Below are 15,845 nucleotides of genomic sequence, written 5' to 3'. Positions count from 1 at the left end.
AATATTGTAGTGAATGAGAAGTGGATGAAATCTTTTTTTTTAGATTTTATTTTTGAGTCAGAATCTCGCTCTGTCACCCAGGCTGAAGTGCAGTGGTGCAATTTCGGCTCACTGCAACCTCCACCTCCCAGGTTTAAGCAATTCTCCTGCCTCAGCCTCCCAAGTAGCCGGGACTACAGGCATGCACCACCACATTCAGCTAATATTTTTGTATTTTTGGTAGAGATGGAGTTTCACCATGTTGGCCAGGCTGGTCTCAAACTCCTGGCCTCAAGGGATCCCCCTGCCTCGGCCTCCCAAAGTGCTGGGATTACAGGCAAGAGCCACTGTGCCCAACCTAAAAAGTGGATGAAATCTTCAAATGGTTGGAGATAGTGGATTTTGTTTTAGCAGCACTAGGATAGTAGAAATTACAGGTGTCATTGCTTAGGGAGAAAAAGTATGAACACATGGTTTTATTAGCAGTAATACTGTCATTTCTAGTTTATGTGATGAAACATCTTAACGTACTGCTTCAAAGATATGTATCTTCAAAGATACGTTTGTGTTTTAGGTTAAATAGGATTGCGAATCAGGTGGCCATTCAGCGGAAGAAGCAGTTTGTGGAGCGAGCCCACAGCTACTGGCTGCTCAAGCGGCTGTCCAGGAATGGTGCCCCCCTGCTGCGGCGGCTGCAGTCCAGCCTGCAGTCTCAGCGAAGCTCACAGCAGGTACGTGGCTCGTGGCTCCCACAGCCTTTCTGCGTCTCTCACCCCCATCCTCCTGGGAGAGGGCACCTGGTTCAGGCTGGTCGTGGTGCTGCCCCCTGGGCTCAGGTTCCCCATTGGGAAGCCTCGGTCTCGTCCAGCCCTGGAGCTGTAGGAGGAGTTAGGTGTGCCCTGGGCTCTGGATCTGCGACTGGGGGGGTGATTCTTATCCATGCCTGTCACTGGGTGTTTCTTCCATTTTGAGTTGCACTCCCCCGCCCTGCCCTGCCCGCACACATGCTGATGGGCAGTGGCCAGCTCTGGGGACTGGGGATGCTCAGGGATGTGTTACGCTGTGGCTGCATGAGCGTCCAGGCTGGGGACACCAGGAGTGGGACCCAGTGAGCACACCCGGGCCATGTGGGTGGGGGTCTGTGTGCTGGGCCTGGAGTGTGGGTTTTGGAAATATGTGAGGAGTGGTTTATTTCGAGGGGCTTGCTCTGAAGGTTGGTTTAGCTGGGACTGTGGTGGGGTGGGGAGGGCTCGAGAGAGCTGAGAGAGTGGGAGGGAAGGAGCAGGACTTTTCCGTTTTAAAAGAACAAACCCAAACTCTTACATTTTGATAGTAGGTTTGAGTTTATAGACTCATCTGATACTGTGAAACAGTTCTGAAAAAATGGGTTTACAGAGTGAAGTAGCTTCTGTGAGATGCACAAAAGTAAATTGAAAACACAAGTGGCTCTGCACACGGCCCAGGACCTGCGGCCGGTGCCCTCTGCCCACGCTGCCTATTGAGGGGCCGCTGGTCTTTTGGAAGAGCTGTCTGCTGCTGGCGTTGCGTGGCCTGAGTGCCTCTTGGAATTTCCTCATGGTGCTTTTCACTGCCATCCTGGGCACGAAGCGAAACCATCCTGCTCTGCTGTGAGGTGGCAACTTGCTCACAGGAAGCTTGAGTCTACAGGGTTCACGGTTGGTCCCCGTGCAGTGGTGTAGTGGCTGGTGCTGTCTCTGCCTCGCAGACTCTGCCCCTGCAGCGTGAGCCCTGTTCAGTCACCTGCCATGGCTGCCTTGAGCTCCAGGGAACTACAGAGTCTGGCACTCTGGTCTGGCAGGTGGTGGTTTGTGGGTCTGATTTGGTGTGGTGGGGTCCAAAGTTTTCTGACCGCCTTGGTGCATCTTGGCTGTGGAGTGTTCCGGGCCTCCCGTGCCGTCCACCTGGGTTGCCCCACTGTGTGTCTGTCCGTGGAACTTGGGGCTTCCCGGGCAGGTCTGAGAGCCAGTGCCTCTCCAAGTGAGATCCTCACATGGCCACAGAATTGAGGCTTCAGTGAATGTCTTTTGGCTGTTGAATGAGTTAACTGCATCTTCCGTTCCACGATGTGACTTTGCTTTCCATCTCTCCTCTGTCCTCACCTCGTAGCCTCCAGGGCTCCCGGAAAGGACAGCACGATTTGGGGGGCTCTTAAGAGGCAGAGTCAGGAAGTGGCTGAGCGGCGGGAAGCTCTGGGGGCTGGAGGCATTGGTCTCGGCCCCCACGATGTTGGGGAAAGGAAGAGAGGCTTTGTTGGGAGGAAGTTGAGGTTCAGATCTTGGGTCTTATCTCGGGGCTGGACAGAACTCCAGATAAGCTGCAGAGGAGCTGTGAAGGGCAGATTCCATGGAAAGTGGGCGTGGATGTGGCCAGACGGGACGTCCAGCGGTGGGAATCATCATTTCTACTTTCATAAGCTGGGACACGAGGGCCAGGATCCCTGCAGTAGCAGGACACGTGGGCCAGTGGGCAGGGGCCACGGGGACCCAGGCAGCTGGGGGTGGCCTGGGGCGTGGTGGAGCCAGGCAAGGGAAGGGGGAGGGTTGCAAGGAAGAGGTGACTCGCTGGAACCTGCCAGCTGGGCCCCCTCTGCTTCATCGCTGCCTGTTAGGCCTCATGTCCTGTTGTGTGCAGAATATGTTTGTAAGGAGAGAACATCCCCACAGCACGGCCAGAGCAGCTCTTCTGGCAGAAGGGGCAGCTTCGCGAAGACACCTGGGAAAGAGCAGCAGGAGCTGCCTGGACTTGAGCCGCAGCACAGCAGTTGGCGTGGAGAGCCTGGAAACCTGCCTCTGTGTGAACGGGCTGTTGGGAGAGACTGTGCTTCTCTGCCTTCTCCTGGCCAGGGATGGCCACGGCTTGGTGTGGTTTCATGGTTTTGAAGCTTTGGAAGTACCTGATGCATTTGATTCCTCTGCGTCTCTGTGTACCTGCCCCAGCCTGACCCTGGGAGAGGACCTTGTGGTGGGGGCAGGTGGACAAACTGGACGGGGTCTCTGAGAGGCCAGCAGGCGCCGAGGGTGCTGCAGCGATGGCGGGTCTGTGCTGGCCGCGCATACAGGGCCCTGGTTTTTGTTCTGGTGTGTGTGGCCGTTGAAGGCCGCAGGGAGAACAGGGGCGGCGGCTTAGCTTTAGGGTGAGCAGCGATTTGTGCGTATGCTGGTGGCGTCCCACTGTGTCTCCTGCTCCCGTGGCCCATCCTTCTAGTCCTGGGAGCACATCCTCCAGCTTTCCCAGTGTCTGTTCTGTGGCATGCTGGGCGCTGCTGCCCACATTGTCCTTGCTGTGCTGTGTGTGCGGCCTCTGCCAGTACCACGCACCTGCTGGCGGCATTGGGCCCAGTGGCAGGAACTGGGTGCTGTTGCCAGGAGGCCTGGGGTCGGCCACTCTGTGACACTGTGGGCCCTCACCCCAGGAGCTGGCCTGTGCCTCCCAGCAGAGGCGATTTTAACCTGACTGTCCCCTAGTCTTGCCCTGTGTCTCCCCTGTGTGTCTGGAATGGATGCAGAGGCGCTCAACGCTTCTTCCCGGCAGTGGGGACGCCTGAGTGCTTCTCCTTCACTTCTGTCCTTTCTCGTGGAGCCTCCCACTGTTGATTTTTACATGGGAAATATCGAGCACTTCAGAGCCGAGTAAGGAACCTTGATCCTTCTGAGTGGATGAGGCTGCATGTGTCATGGGACCTTGGGCCCAGGTGCTGTCAACGGGGCCCCTGCCACTGCGGATGGCGTTTGTTAAACCAGGTTGGGAAGCAGACTAGTAAGTTTGCTTAGCAGCCAGTGCATGATAAAGGGCTTCCTGGTGATGAGGAGATTTCTTCCGCTTCGTAACAGATTCCCAGGCCAAATGTCCTTTTGGCCGAGGTTTTCAGAAGTGTCGATTGCAAGCTGAGGGACAGGCGATACTCAGATGCTCCAGGGAGCTTGGTTTTTGGAGCCCACGTTTTCCTGCCTTTGCTTGAGTTGATGTGGATCTTGTTACTCTTAGCCCGGATTTCCTGCCTGAGGGTGTTCAGCAACATTGAGGAAAACCCAGTGATCCTCAGTTCAGGGGACACCAGCGCAGCAACGCTCCACCTCGCCGTGGAGAGGCCTGGCCTTGGGGGTGGGGGTGTGGGGCTCGGCCTCCTCCTTGAGCCTCCTTTTTTGAGCAGTTTGGAGTCCAGGGTCCTTGCATCTTGTAGTCCAGCAGTCTTTGCCTTCACACCCTCGGTCCTTTAAAAGCTATGACGGAACCCTGAGGAGGGCAAGTGGGAACTCGGGGACAGAGGCGTGGGGGGAGAGGAGGGTCTCAGGGCTGTGGAGCATGTGCCAGAAACTGAAGGCCACAGCTGTCCTGAGGCTGGCAGGGCGCGCGTGTCCTGCAGCTGTGGAGGATGACAGGCGTTGGGGGCCTGCTCAGGCCCACTCACTCGTTGACTTCCTCTCCCCTTTGAGGTAGGGTCAGGGTGCCCCGGCACTGTGACGAGCAGGCCTCATGCGGCCAGGCCTGGGGGACATGGTGAGGACGGGGCTGAGGGCAGACCCGGTGGCCTCCTCTCCTGCGACCATCTGTGTCATGGCCTTTGCAGGGCTCTGATTTTCTTCTGATCACCCTGGCGTGGATGTTGGCTGGGTTGAGGCTGGCGGCCTGTGCTGTCTGGCGCACCCTTCTGTCCACTGAGAAGGGAGCAGCTGCTGTTGATGGAGATGGGACTCTGGCTGTGGGGGAACGTGTGTCGGGATGGAGGCGCTGTGCAGGGCAGGGCAGCAGGTCAGCTGTGTGCCAGGCCCCCGTCATGCTCTGTCCAAGCCAGGATGGGCCCAGCATGTTGTTTTCTGTGCACCTGGTTTCTTTCCAGCGGCTCCCTCCATTCCCAGCTGTCCTGGAGGTGGGTCCTCGAGGGTCCCCCATGCTGTCCTGGTCCCACCTCTGTGGGCCTTTCTGGTTCTGTGAAGGACCCCCTGCCTCCAGCTTGCGGAGGCCTCTGTCCTCTCTGGAGGGTGGAACCTGTGCACCGGAGCTAGCCCCCTGCTCACCTTGGCCTGGCGGTCCCCTCTGTCCCCTCCATCCCCTCTGTCTCCTCTGTCCCCTCTGTCCCGGTGCTGTCCTGGGGCTCTCTAGTGAGGGTGGGTCTGTTGCCCTCCCCAGGATGGGCCTTCAGGACCCCTGCCGTGGATGCCTCCTGGGGTCTTACCTGCACGGTATCTGAGGCCTTTTGCAGAAGGAGCCTCTGGGTTTGACTGACGGAAGTGTTCACTGTTCTCAGAGAGAAAACGATGAGGAGATGAAGGCTGCCAAAGAGAAGCTGAAGTACTGGCAGCGGCTGCGGCACGACCTGGAGCGCGCTCGCCTGCTGATCGAGCTGCTACGCAAGCGGGAGAAGCTCAAGCGTGAGCAGGTGGGGCTGGGCCCGTCCCGCGTGGAGTGCACCACTGGCCACGGGGCGTGGGTGGGACACTGGCAGCTCCTGCAGAGGGTGGGCTGCACCTGGTGGGTCCTGGCCTACGGCAGTGCCTTGCTCAGCCCAGACCGGGTGCCTGGCTGCCATGGGTTGCAGGGCCCTAAGTGGAGGCTGCATTGTCCTATGCCTTGACGGAAGCACAGGAGCCTGTGGGGGCTGCTTGTGGCTGTGGGGCGCGTGGTGGGGCTGAGACGCATGTGCGGCTCCCTAAAGCTGAGGCTCTGCTGGGCCCCTCCAGGTGAAGGTGGAGCAGGTCGCCATGGAGCTGCGGCTGACCCCGCTGACGGTGCTGCTGCGCTCAGTGCTGGACCAGCTGCAGGACAAGGACCCCGCCAGGATATTTGCGCAGCCCGTGAGTCTGAAGGAGGTGGGTGTTTGCGACGCTCGTCTGTCCTGCTGCATGTGTGACTGTGGATTTGTGCTGCCATTTGACCGGGAAACGTGTGACTGGCTAGAGTACAGCCCTTGTGTTCTTAATTCTTGTTTTTATTTAACGTATTTGTTTTTAAATTATAAAAGTGATGCATTTCATTGTAAAATACTGAAAGTGCAGTGGGCGAGAGGCCCTGTGCAGACAGTACCCTGAGCTGTGGCGGCATCCGCCCGGCACCCTCCAGTGCACTTTAGCTGAAGGAGCTGGGGTCGGGAAGGTCCCTGCAGTGCTTGGGTCTTATGTCTGTACCGTGTGTGTGTCTGTGTGTGGCTCTCAGATAGGATGGGCTTGTGGGTTATATGGAATAATAAATACAGAGTCAACTAATATCCTGTTTTAGTTTGTAAATTATTCTTTTTCCTCCCTAAAATTAGGTACCAGATTATTTGGATCACATTAAACATCCCATGGACTTTGCCACGATGAGGAAACGGTTAGAAGCTCAAGGGTATAAAAACCTCCATGAGTTTGAGGAGGATTTTGATCTCATTATAGATAACTGCATGAAGTACAATGCCAGGGACACCGTGTTCTATAGAGCCGCGGTGAGGCTGCGCGATCAGGGAGGTGTTGTTCTGAGGCAGGCCCGGCGCGAGGTGGACAGCATCGGCTTGGAAGAGGCCTCAGGGATGCACCTGCCTGAGCGGCCTGCTGCGGCGCCGCGGCGGCCTTTCTCCTGGGAAGACGGTAAGAACTGGCGCCGTGTCCGGAGGAGCTGGAAGACGCTCTTTCTAGCAGACTCTGTCCTGCTCTGTGTTGCCAGCTCCCTATCAGCACGGTCTGGGAGGACTAGCACGCAACCGCATACATCATTTACGTTTTCTAGTAGCCTCACTGAAAAATGGAAAAGAAGCAGGTGGAAGTTATTTTAATAATGTATCTTATTTTACTCAGTATATGGAAGAGTTGATTTCAACATGGGATCAGTAAACGTTACTGAGGATATATAAGGTTTTCACCTTCTTTGCCATCTGATGTGTATTTTACACTCAGCACCTGTCACTTCAGACTGGCTGCGTTTTGGGTGCCCACCAAGAGGACCATGTGGCTGTGGCTCCTATGGGGTGGCCGGTCTCGATGATGCAGACCCAGAAAGCAGCTTAGTTGGGGGTTTGCATCCAGAGTGGGCCTCGGCTAACTTCTGAGGGTGGCGTGAAGCCGGAGGAACTCTGGCTTTGCCTCCAGCCCTTTAACTTTGTGGTGTGCGCATGTTGTAGAAAGGGCTCTGGGAGCGTGTCCACGGCCCAGCCTGGGCCTGTGCTTCTCGGTTGCCCAGGCACGTGTTGCAGCCGTGTGCAGTCACCTGCACCTTTCTCTAGACCAGTCCTCGGAAACCAGGGCTATCCCCTGCACCCTGCTTGTTGGTCGCACCTCTGGGATTGTCTGTCGAAGGGCGTGTCCTGCCCACATGGGTTGTCAAAGCACCTAGAGCTCTAGCACCTCAGCTCCAGCTCTGAGCCACAAACTGAGCAGAAATCACGGTGTGTTTGGCTCATTTATCTAAAGGTCCCATATCCCTGATTTCTTGGCCTACCCTTTCTCCTGATGAATCACTGACCCGTGCCAGGTCGCTTCTTCTGGGATGAGGCCTGGCCCTCTTCCTCTCTTCCACGTTCCCACCATCGTGGGGTCCACTTCCCGCCATCATGGGATTCAGCCAAGCTGGGCCATCGTTGCTTCGCCCTCTGTTCCCCTCATGGCAGCAGTGCTGGGCTCCCTGCTTCCTGTGGGGTCCCGCAGCACTCGGCACCTGTGAGGGTTGGAGGATGGGCTGTACTCTTTTAAAGAATGAGGATAGGGCCAGGCTCTGTGGCTCATGCCTGTAATCCCAGCACTGTGGGAGACCGAGGCAGGTGGATCACTTGAGGTCAGGAGAATAAGACCAGCCTGGCCGACATGCAGAAACCCCGTTTCTACTGCAAATACAAAAAATTAGCCGGGCGTGGTGGCGCATGCCTGTAATCCCAGCTATTTCGGAGGCTGAAGCAGGAGAATCGCTTGAACCTGGGAGGCGGAGGCTGCAGTGAGCGGAGATTGCGCCATTGCACTCCAGCCTGGGTGACAGAGTGAGACCCTATCTCCAAAAAAAAAGAAAAAAGAGAGAGGCCGAGGTGGGTGGATCACGAAGTCAGGAGGTCGAGACCATCCTGGTAACACGGTGAAACCCTGTCTGTACTAAAAATACAAAAACAAAATTAGCCAGGCACGGTGGCGGGCGCCTGTAGTCCTAGCTACTCAGGAGGCTGAGGCAGGAGAATGGCGTGAATCCGGGAGGCAGAGCTTGCAGTGAGCCGAGATTGCGCCACTACACTCCAGCCTGGGCGACAGAGCAAGACTCCGTCTCAAAAAATAAAAAAAAAAAAAAAAAAGAAAACAGAATGGAAATATATTTTTATTCTTTGTCTCTGATTTTCTAAGAGTAACACGTTTTTCTTGGAGAAATTTAGAAAATAAACACAGGCTCCAAACAGTGCTGCTGGCTCTTGGTGAACCCGGGTGGAGCTTTAACCCCTCTCTGAAGCTGCGCTCTCCAGGCTGATCAGACCAGCTATCCTTTTCCGAAACATTCCTTTGGGGATCTGAGAGGAGCCAGGGCTGAGCCGCCTCAGAGTGATCCCAGGGCTCCATGGGCTCATGCTTGTCCTGGAAGGTCCTTCTCTAGCCTCTGGTGACTGTGGGAAAGCTTCCCCTTACCCGCCCCCCACAGCCTTCATGCTCTGGCTTGGATGCCTTGCCTGCCATCAGCTCTCAGATGCCCACCTGGTGCCTGGTGCCGGCTGCTCAGGACGCATGCTGGTTACCTGCCCTTAAAAGCAGGAAGATCCATCACTCTTGGACTCCCTGTCTTCTGAGCAGCCCGGAGCCTCCTTTGCCCCTAGGGCTCTGATCCTGTGCTCCCCCACACCGTGCTCCCAGCACCATGCCACCTCCCTTGAACGGAGCAGGTGTGGAGGCCTCTGAGTGTCAGCGCCTTTCAGATCATGGTCTTGCAAGTTGTTAAGTGAATTTCTACACCCGGGTTTTTTTGCTAAGGAGAAAATGAAGGATGAGAAGTCCTGGTTTCTTTCTTTCTCAGTATTTGGGAGTGCACAGGTGAGCCAGTGGCCATGGTGTGCCTTGAGGGTGCACCTGCTGCTCTTCTCAGCACAGCCGACACCTCCCATTGCCTGGAGCCTGAGCCACAGACCTGGAGGCCGTGGGTCTCTGTTTTAAAAGAAACAGACATTTCGAGGCTTTCTTCTTGGGGTTTCAAAGGATGTGTTTTTTTGTATGAACATTTTTGAGTATCATCTATGACATTTGTTGAAAGTGATGTTATGGATACAAGTCTTGAAGGACTGATTTGTTTCTCTCTACTACTACTTTATTTATTCAGCCAAAAAGACAGATGCTTTCAGTAAAACACCTGTTTCTAGACGAAGAGAATTCATGTGTTTTTGGGCAGTCTTACTTTGTTTTTTGTCTTGTCTCTTCTCGCTCTGGTTTTATCTTCAGATAGCTCTGAGGAACAGTTTCTTTTCTTGGCCATCTCTTACTTATTTAAGGTAATTTGTGCTTTATAAATTTTGGTGTTTTTGAAAGTGAAGTTTCTAGGGACTTTGTAGTAAATATGTCTGAAATTCAGAATGATCTGTGAATTTTACAACCCGTTTAATAAAGCCACACAATGATCAGCGTCTGAAGACTTCAGCTAGGACACCACTTAGGACGTGCAGTGGCCCTAACTTAACACATTTGCCAGTTGTCACCTCTGTTTGCAGAGCCAGCGCAGGTCCAACTGAGTTGTGCCGGGTTGGTGGAGCGTGCGCCTCTCTCTGGGGTTTGTGTGCTATGCCCTTACCCAGGCAGCCAGGCTGTCTGCACAGGGAGCCTCAGTGGGTCCTGGTCCAGGAGAGGTTGTGATGTGACCTGGACGCTGCCCTTTCTGTGGTGACAGTGTCATGGGAGTAGAAATTCTCCATCAGGAGCATCCCAGTGTGTTCCTGTAGCAGCAGCTACTCGTGGGTTCAGAGTGCAAGGGAGGGGCGTCTTGGGGCCTCTGGTGACCAGGGCCTGGGCCTCGTTGCTAACAGCCACTCTCAGGGCCTTGGCCGAAGGTGATTTGAAAGACGGGACCGGTGATGTGTTCCCAGAAGGTGTGTGGGACCTGATAACTGACAGCATGTGTCCTTTGGTTCAGTGGACAGGTTGCTGGATCCCGCCAACAGAGCCCACCTGGGCCTGGAGGAGCAGCTGAGAGAGCTGCTGGACATGCTCGACCTCACCTGCGCTATGAAGTCCAGCGGCTCCCGGAGCAAGCGGGCAAAGCTGCTCAAAAAGGAAATTGCCCTCCTCCGAAACAAGCTGAGCCAGCAGCACAGCCAGCCCCTGCCCGCGGGGCCAGGCTCGGAAGGCTTCGAAGAGGACGGAGCTGCGCTGGGGCTGGAGGCGGGCGAGGAAGGTAAGCCACGGTGAGGGCTACCCCGCTTTCTTGCCGTCAGGGCTCAGGCACAGGCACAGACCCAGACACGGGCAGCAGCGTTGGTGTGCACGGAGGCTCGGGTTAGCGTCAGTTCCGTAAAATTCACAAAGCCCAGAACACTTGATTTTCCCACTGGGTTGTTGTTTCCTTTTAAAGAGACTTTATAATTTGTGCTGTCTGTGTTTTTTCACATAATTAGTTGATAAAATTTAAGGCACAGAATAAAATTTTTCTCTTTAACTTGGGCCTGAAAAACTATTTGAAAAGAATGGTTTAGATCTTACACTATGTTGAAGAGTAAAGGTAGCTTGAATGGTGAGAGAGAGAAATGTTTTTGTTGTATTTTGTAAATTGACGGGGAGCCATTTAATTGTGCGCTAGGCTATCAAATGCAGCATTTTGAAAGGGCTGTTTTAGATTATTGGCACTTAAACACTCCTCCCTGATGTTGTGAAGGGAGGGACGGGACCCGCAGAGGCCTTGTCTGCCCCGAGGGTCCCTGGCCAGCTCCTCTGCAGAGTTGGTAGGTAGCAGCTGTGATCGTTGCCAAAGAATGTCTGGGGAAATGTCCAGGCAGCAAAGATGTTTTTATGACTAAGAAATAAATGTAGGGGAAGAAATCGGCCTATCCAGAAGGAGAACTAGCAAAACCCAGGGCAAATGTAGGCTTGGCGTGGTGAGGAGGGAGTTTACGAGCGATGGTCTGTGTACATCTAGGTTGGCACGGTGAGGAGGTAGAGCTGGTGTGTCCCATATTTGGTGAAAGAGGAATTTTAAAACTAAATTGGATTTGGAGACGTTGATAGAAAGTCATTGCCGCTGTGTTTTGCCCTGTGTCTCTGTAGTTGACCTTGACACGCTCCGGTTACACGAAGCAGACAGTAGAGTCAGACCCTCTTGCCACAGCATTAGCAGCTGGTTCTTGGCCTTCTTGCCCTTCCCCTGCACATCCAAGTCAGAACAGCAGACAATTGAAATAAGACACAGAATTGTTGTACAATTTTCTTTTAAAACAAAGACGTTCATCTCTTATGGACGTCTGTGCTCTGAGTGACGCAGGGTCTTCATGATGCCACACAGGTCAGCGGGTCCCCACGGTCTCAGGGCCCTTTTCATCCCCTGAACTTCTGGTGGCTCCTGTCTGCAGAGCTTCGCCCCTTTTATCCTGTTTTACATTTGGGCAACTTGAATGAGAGCCATTACGCTTTTCTTTCTCTTAGAAACTTACTCCTGTGCACAGAGCTGAGAATTTCTTATGCATCCTTTTCCTCATTCTGTGCCTGTTTGTTTTTCTGTTTTGGGATTCTTCTGTTTAGTTCACCATAGTATAGTACCCAGACTCTAGAATGTCTCTTTTGGGGCTGGCGTCAGTTACGTTAGGTCCATAGAATAAAGGCTTTTCTATTTCAAGGTGAGCGCTTGGTTTTCTCTTCTCCCAAAGGCTGTTATTGTTGGCACATGATCCCTCCTCTGCTTTGGGGGCCTCGTGTTTTTTCTGAGGAACGTTTGCCTACAGGACCCTCTGGCAGCCATACCTGTCCGGGCCCTGGGCTGCCCCGTTGTGCTCAGGAGTCCAGGCTGGTGCCTGGTCCCGCAGCCTTTGCTTCCGTGCAGCCCACCGAGGCATCCTCTGGCTGTGCCGGCCTCCCTCTAGGTGGACTGCCCTTCCGTCCTTGCCTTCTGTGCCCTGAGGGCTGAGTCGTGAGGAGGTTGCCGGCAGGTCCACTCACCATTCTCAAAATAGCTTCCAGCGCTTCTCTTCCCACACAGTTGTACCATTTTCACTGTAGAGCAGTAAGTTACCTTTTTAGCTTTTTTTTATCAGTGGCTTCCTCCATTGCCATTGGGTCACAGGGCTGAGGACCCTGCATGGTTGAGGACCTCGCATGGTTGGAGCTGCTTGGCCCTCCCCTGTGGTGAGCGTGGCTCCTCATAACCCCCAACGCTTAGCAGGAGCCTTTGGAGACCATTTTTGTTGCTGTGCAGCTCTGGAATCATTTTATTTTTATTTATGTTTTTTCTGGGGCCATTGTAAGGAAAACACATACAGTGTGACTGAGACACAGGTGGCCTCGGATCACCTGTTACACCCAGTGTTCACAATGACTCAGTTGATGAAAAGGGTGTTTCCTGTGAGCTGATGGGAAGGCGGGTGGAGAAGCAAGTGGCCTGAAAGTCCACTCCGAGGCGAGGCAGGCGGGGTCCTGCCCCTCAGAGAAGACGGGGGTCTCTGGAGAGGCGGGGTGGGCAGGGTCCTGCCCCTCAGAGAAGACGGGGGTCTCTGGAGAGGCGGGGCGGGCGGGGTCCTGCCCCTCAGAGAAGACGGGGGTCTCTGGAGGGGCGGGGTGGGCGGGGTCCTGCCCCTCAGAGAAGACGGGGGTCTCTGGAGGGGCGGGGTGGGCGGGGTCCTGCCCCTCAGAGAAGATGGCGGTCTGTAGAGAGGTGGGGCGGGCGGAATCTTGCCTCTTAGAGAAGATGGGGGTCTCTGGAGAGGCGAGTGCCAGACTGGAATGGGGAAATCATTAGGGAAGACAGCCATAAGCAAGCTTGTTAGTTGATATAGAAATGTGAACTTACAATACTTATAATAGGATGAAAACCAAGAATCAGACATTTAAAAATCCAGCATGAACGTTCTCATCAGTAAAGCCTCTCCATCATTTTTCTTAAATATAACCACATTATTTTCACGCCTGAAAAGATAGTAATTCCTCAATGGCAAATATACAGTCTCACTTAAATTGTAATTTAACAGTACGTATGTTGTATTTATATTGCTTCCATTTGAAGCAGCTTGAACAAGGCTGTAGCCGTTGAGTGCCAGGCCCCTGAGACTCTAGTGTCTGAAGGAAGGAGACGCCTCCTGGGCTGCACAGGTTGGCCCCGGTCTGCCCCCTTGTACAGGCCCTCCTGCAGGCTCTGCCGTAGCCGCGACTCAGTCTGCCGAGTGCAGAGGTTCGGGCTGTTGCTGTGTGCTGGCCCTGCCAGGGCTGACTTCCCCGGGGCTGCGTGTCAGCTGGGTGGGGGCCATGCCACAGCTGGGATTCCAGCCTGTCTGATGAGCCTGTGGGACGGATCTGCAGCTCGCAGAGGGCTTGTCTCCACCCTGTGCTGAGGTTGGTGTCTGCTGACATGGTGAGGCAGGTCAGTGCAGTCAGGAGGAGCAGGGTCCGCACCGTGAGCTGGTGAAAGGGGCTTGCATTTCGAGTCCTTGGGATTTCCAGTCACAGTGATGCCCTTGCCAGAGGCTCCGGGGTGTCCCCTTTAGTCCAGGGCAGCTGTGGGCCCTTGAAGTGCATGCGTGGAGGTCCTCCTGCTGTGCATGGGCGCTGAGCACGTGGAGCACCGTGGCCCTCAGGAAAGGATGCGTGTTCCTCCGGGTAGAAGGTGCGGAGTATGCAGCTTTGTCCCTTCAGGATTGCAGAGGACGGAGGCTTGAGGCCGGGTTGTTGGAGGGACAGTGTGGTTGCTGCTCGTGAGTTAAAATGTCTGCCTGTGTTATGCTGTGATTTTCCAAAGCGTCTTGTGGCTTCAATACAGAAGCCTTTGATTGACATAACAGGTGGCCAGGTGGGCAAAATATTGCGGAATTGTTCTTGCAGACTTAACTAGGTCTTTTAATTTCTCAGAGTAGCTGGTTTGGGTTAGATAACCATTTTGCCTTTTGGAATAGGTGACAAGTTCCAGGGACTGGAATTCTAGGATCCTGACTGATGCATTGACGGGGTCTGAGAGGCTTGTGCCGAGTTGTATTGAGCATGTTCCGAGCTTTTCTCATGTGCAGTTCAGTGGTAGCCTGAGATGGCCCAGAGTCAGCTTTGAGTGGACCTTTCCTTCTCGTACGCCAGCTTCCAGTCACATTTCCAGTCGAGGGACGGGTTGGGCTTGCCTGTTGTGTCGTGGAGCCTGGAGGCTCAGGTCCTGTTTTTTCTGATTTTATGGATGAGGAACTGAGGCACTGAATGGTCCGGGGGCCTCTGTGGTCCCGACTGGGGGAGGGGCCTGTGTGGTCCCTGCTGGGCAGGTGGTTGAGCACCCAGACACCGGCGACCTCTGTTCCTGACCACGGCCTCCTTTGTGCCTCTGGTCAGTGCCGCAGGCGCGCGTCCTTTAGCCTGCCTGCTGGCGGCTGGAGCCCGGCCTGCATGTGGAGCTGCGGCAGAGAGGCCGGGGGCACGTGGGGCACGTGGGGCGCATGCATGGCTGAGACAGGGCCACAGGGGCCCGCTTTGGGATAGACCAGGGGTTGGGGAAGTCCCTGCAGCGTGGAGATGGTTATGAGTCCCACATCGGGCGTCCTAGCTGGGCCGAGAGCTGGAGGTGTGGAGGAGGGGTTGTGGACCATGGTTGGGAAGGGCCTGCTGCAAGGCAGGGACGTCTGCATGTCTTGGGGCTGCTGCCAGACAGGAGTGGTGGTTCTGAGGGTTGCACCAGAAGCAGGAGATGGGGGTTTACGGTGCCCGTTAGATAGCTGTGGAGAAGGTGGGCTGGAAGTGGTCGGGGGAAGGGGGGTCTCCCGGAGGTGCTGGGAGGAGACTCCTTCAGGTTCCATCTCTGCTGGCCTGGTGCTGTTGCAGCCATAGAGGCCAAGACTGGGGTTGACCACTGGCCGTGGCCCTGCAGAGGCCGTTGGGATTGCAGTGAGCAGTTGAATGTCGTGATCAGGACGAGAGCTCGCGGGGGAGGCCAGGACGTGGAAGGGGAGGCAGGAAGTGAAGTGAGGCCCCAGGCCCCACGCCCCAGACACCAGCTGCAATCAGGACGCTGCAGGCTCAGTGCTGAAGCCCCTCCTGCTGCTGCACAGGCACCAGGGATGCTGGAGCAGTAGATGCTCATGAGCAGCCTTTCAGCAGCCCTTCTCCGCAGCCCAGTTCCCTCCGGCCATGTTCCCAGGTGTTTCACAAACACCTTTTCCTTAAGCCTGTTGGCGACGTTGAACAGGAGGGAGGGTTTTGTCACCTCGCGTGTGCCCCTGCCTTGGGATCCAGCGTTCCCACATGACAGCTGTGCTCCCGGCGGCTGGCACGGGAGGCTTTTTGTTGAGGTGAGGCTTTCCCCCTTGTATTTGAATCAGCTGTGAGATGCTCTAAGGCGCTGAGTGTCATTTGAAATCTGAGACACCTTGCAGCCAAAAGCACTGCTGCCTGGCGTCGTGGCCCAGCCTTGGGAGAACTTTCTTCTGTCAGTCTCAAAACATTGCTCTGAGTCTTGTTAAGTTGTGTAGTTTTGTATTTTCAAAACAACTTTTTGAATTACAATAGTAACCATACATACTTCAAACGGTTTTAGGAAAGTTTGCAGGTTTAACGAAATGAAAACTGTACCCAGTGATAATATATACTAAGGATTATTTAAAGTGTCACTCTTGGTTTTATGTCACACTTCCTGTTGTCAGTACCAGTCCTGCTTGGAAGGAAGCCTCAGTGGCTTGGCTTGGCTTGGTGTGGCATTGCCTCGCCCTGTCAGCCTCGTGCCAGAGCCTGTCCGGCCCCCTGGACTCGGGACAGTGC

General features: G+C 54.8%; 1 protein-coding gene across 12 annotated transcripts in view; it reads left to right on the top strand.

Annotated features, from left to right (window-relative positions):
• The window catches only part of BRD1 (bromodomain containing 1), a 53,630-nt gene that overhangs the window by 22,762 nt on the left and 15,023 nt on the right, over window positions 1-15,845 (top strand). For all 12 annotated transcript variants that reach the window (XM_063723127.1, XM_063723124.1, XM_063723129.1 and 9 more), the window contains 5 exons: window positions 554-710; window positions 5,246-5,377; window positions 5,679-5,807; window positions 6,248-6,560; window positions 10,054-10,314. In XM_063723127.1, the coding sequence (XP_063579197.1) occupies window positions 554-710; window positions 5,246-5,377; window positions 5,679-5,807; window positions 6,248-6,560; window positions 10,054-10,314 (992 nt within the window). The remainder of the gene's footprint in view (window positions 1-553; window positions 711-5,245; window positions 5,378-5,678; window positions 5,808-6,247; window positions 6,561-10,053; window positions 10,315-15,845) is intronic.

The sequence above is a fragment of the Pongo abelii genome, chromosome 23 (assembly GCF_028885655.2).
Source record: "Pongo abelii isolate AG06213 chromosome 23, NHGRI_mPonAbe1-v2.0_pri, whole genome shotgun sequence".
Classification (NCBI taxonomy): Eukaryota; Metazoa; Chordata; class Mammalia; order Primates; family Hominidae; genus Pongo; species Pongo abelii.
This window is presented reverse-complemented; position numbering and strand designations above follow the sequence as displayed.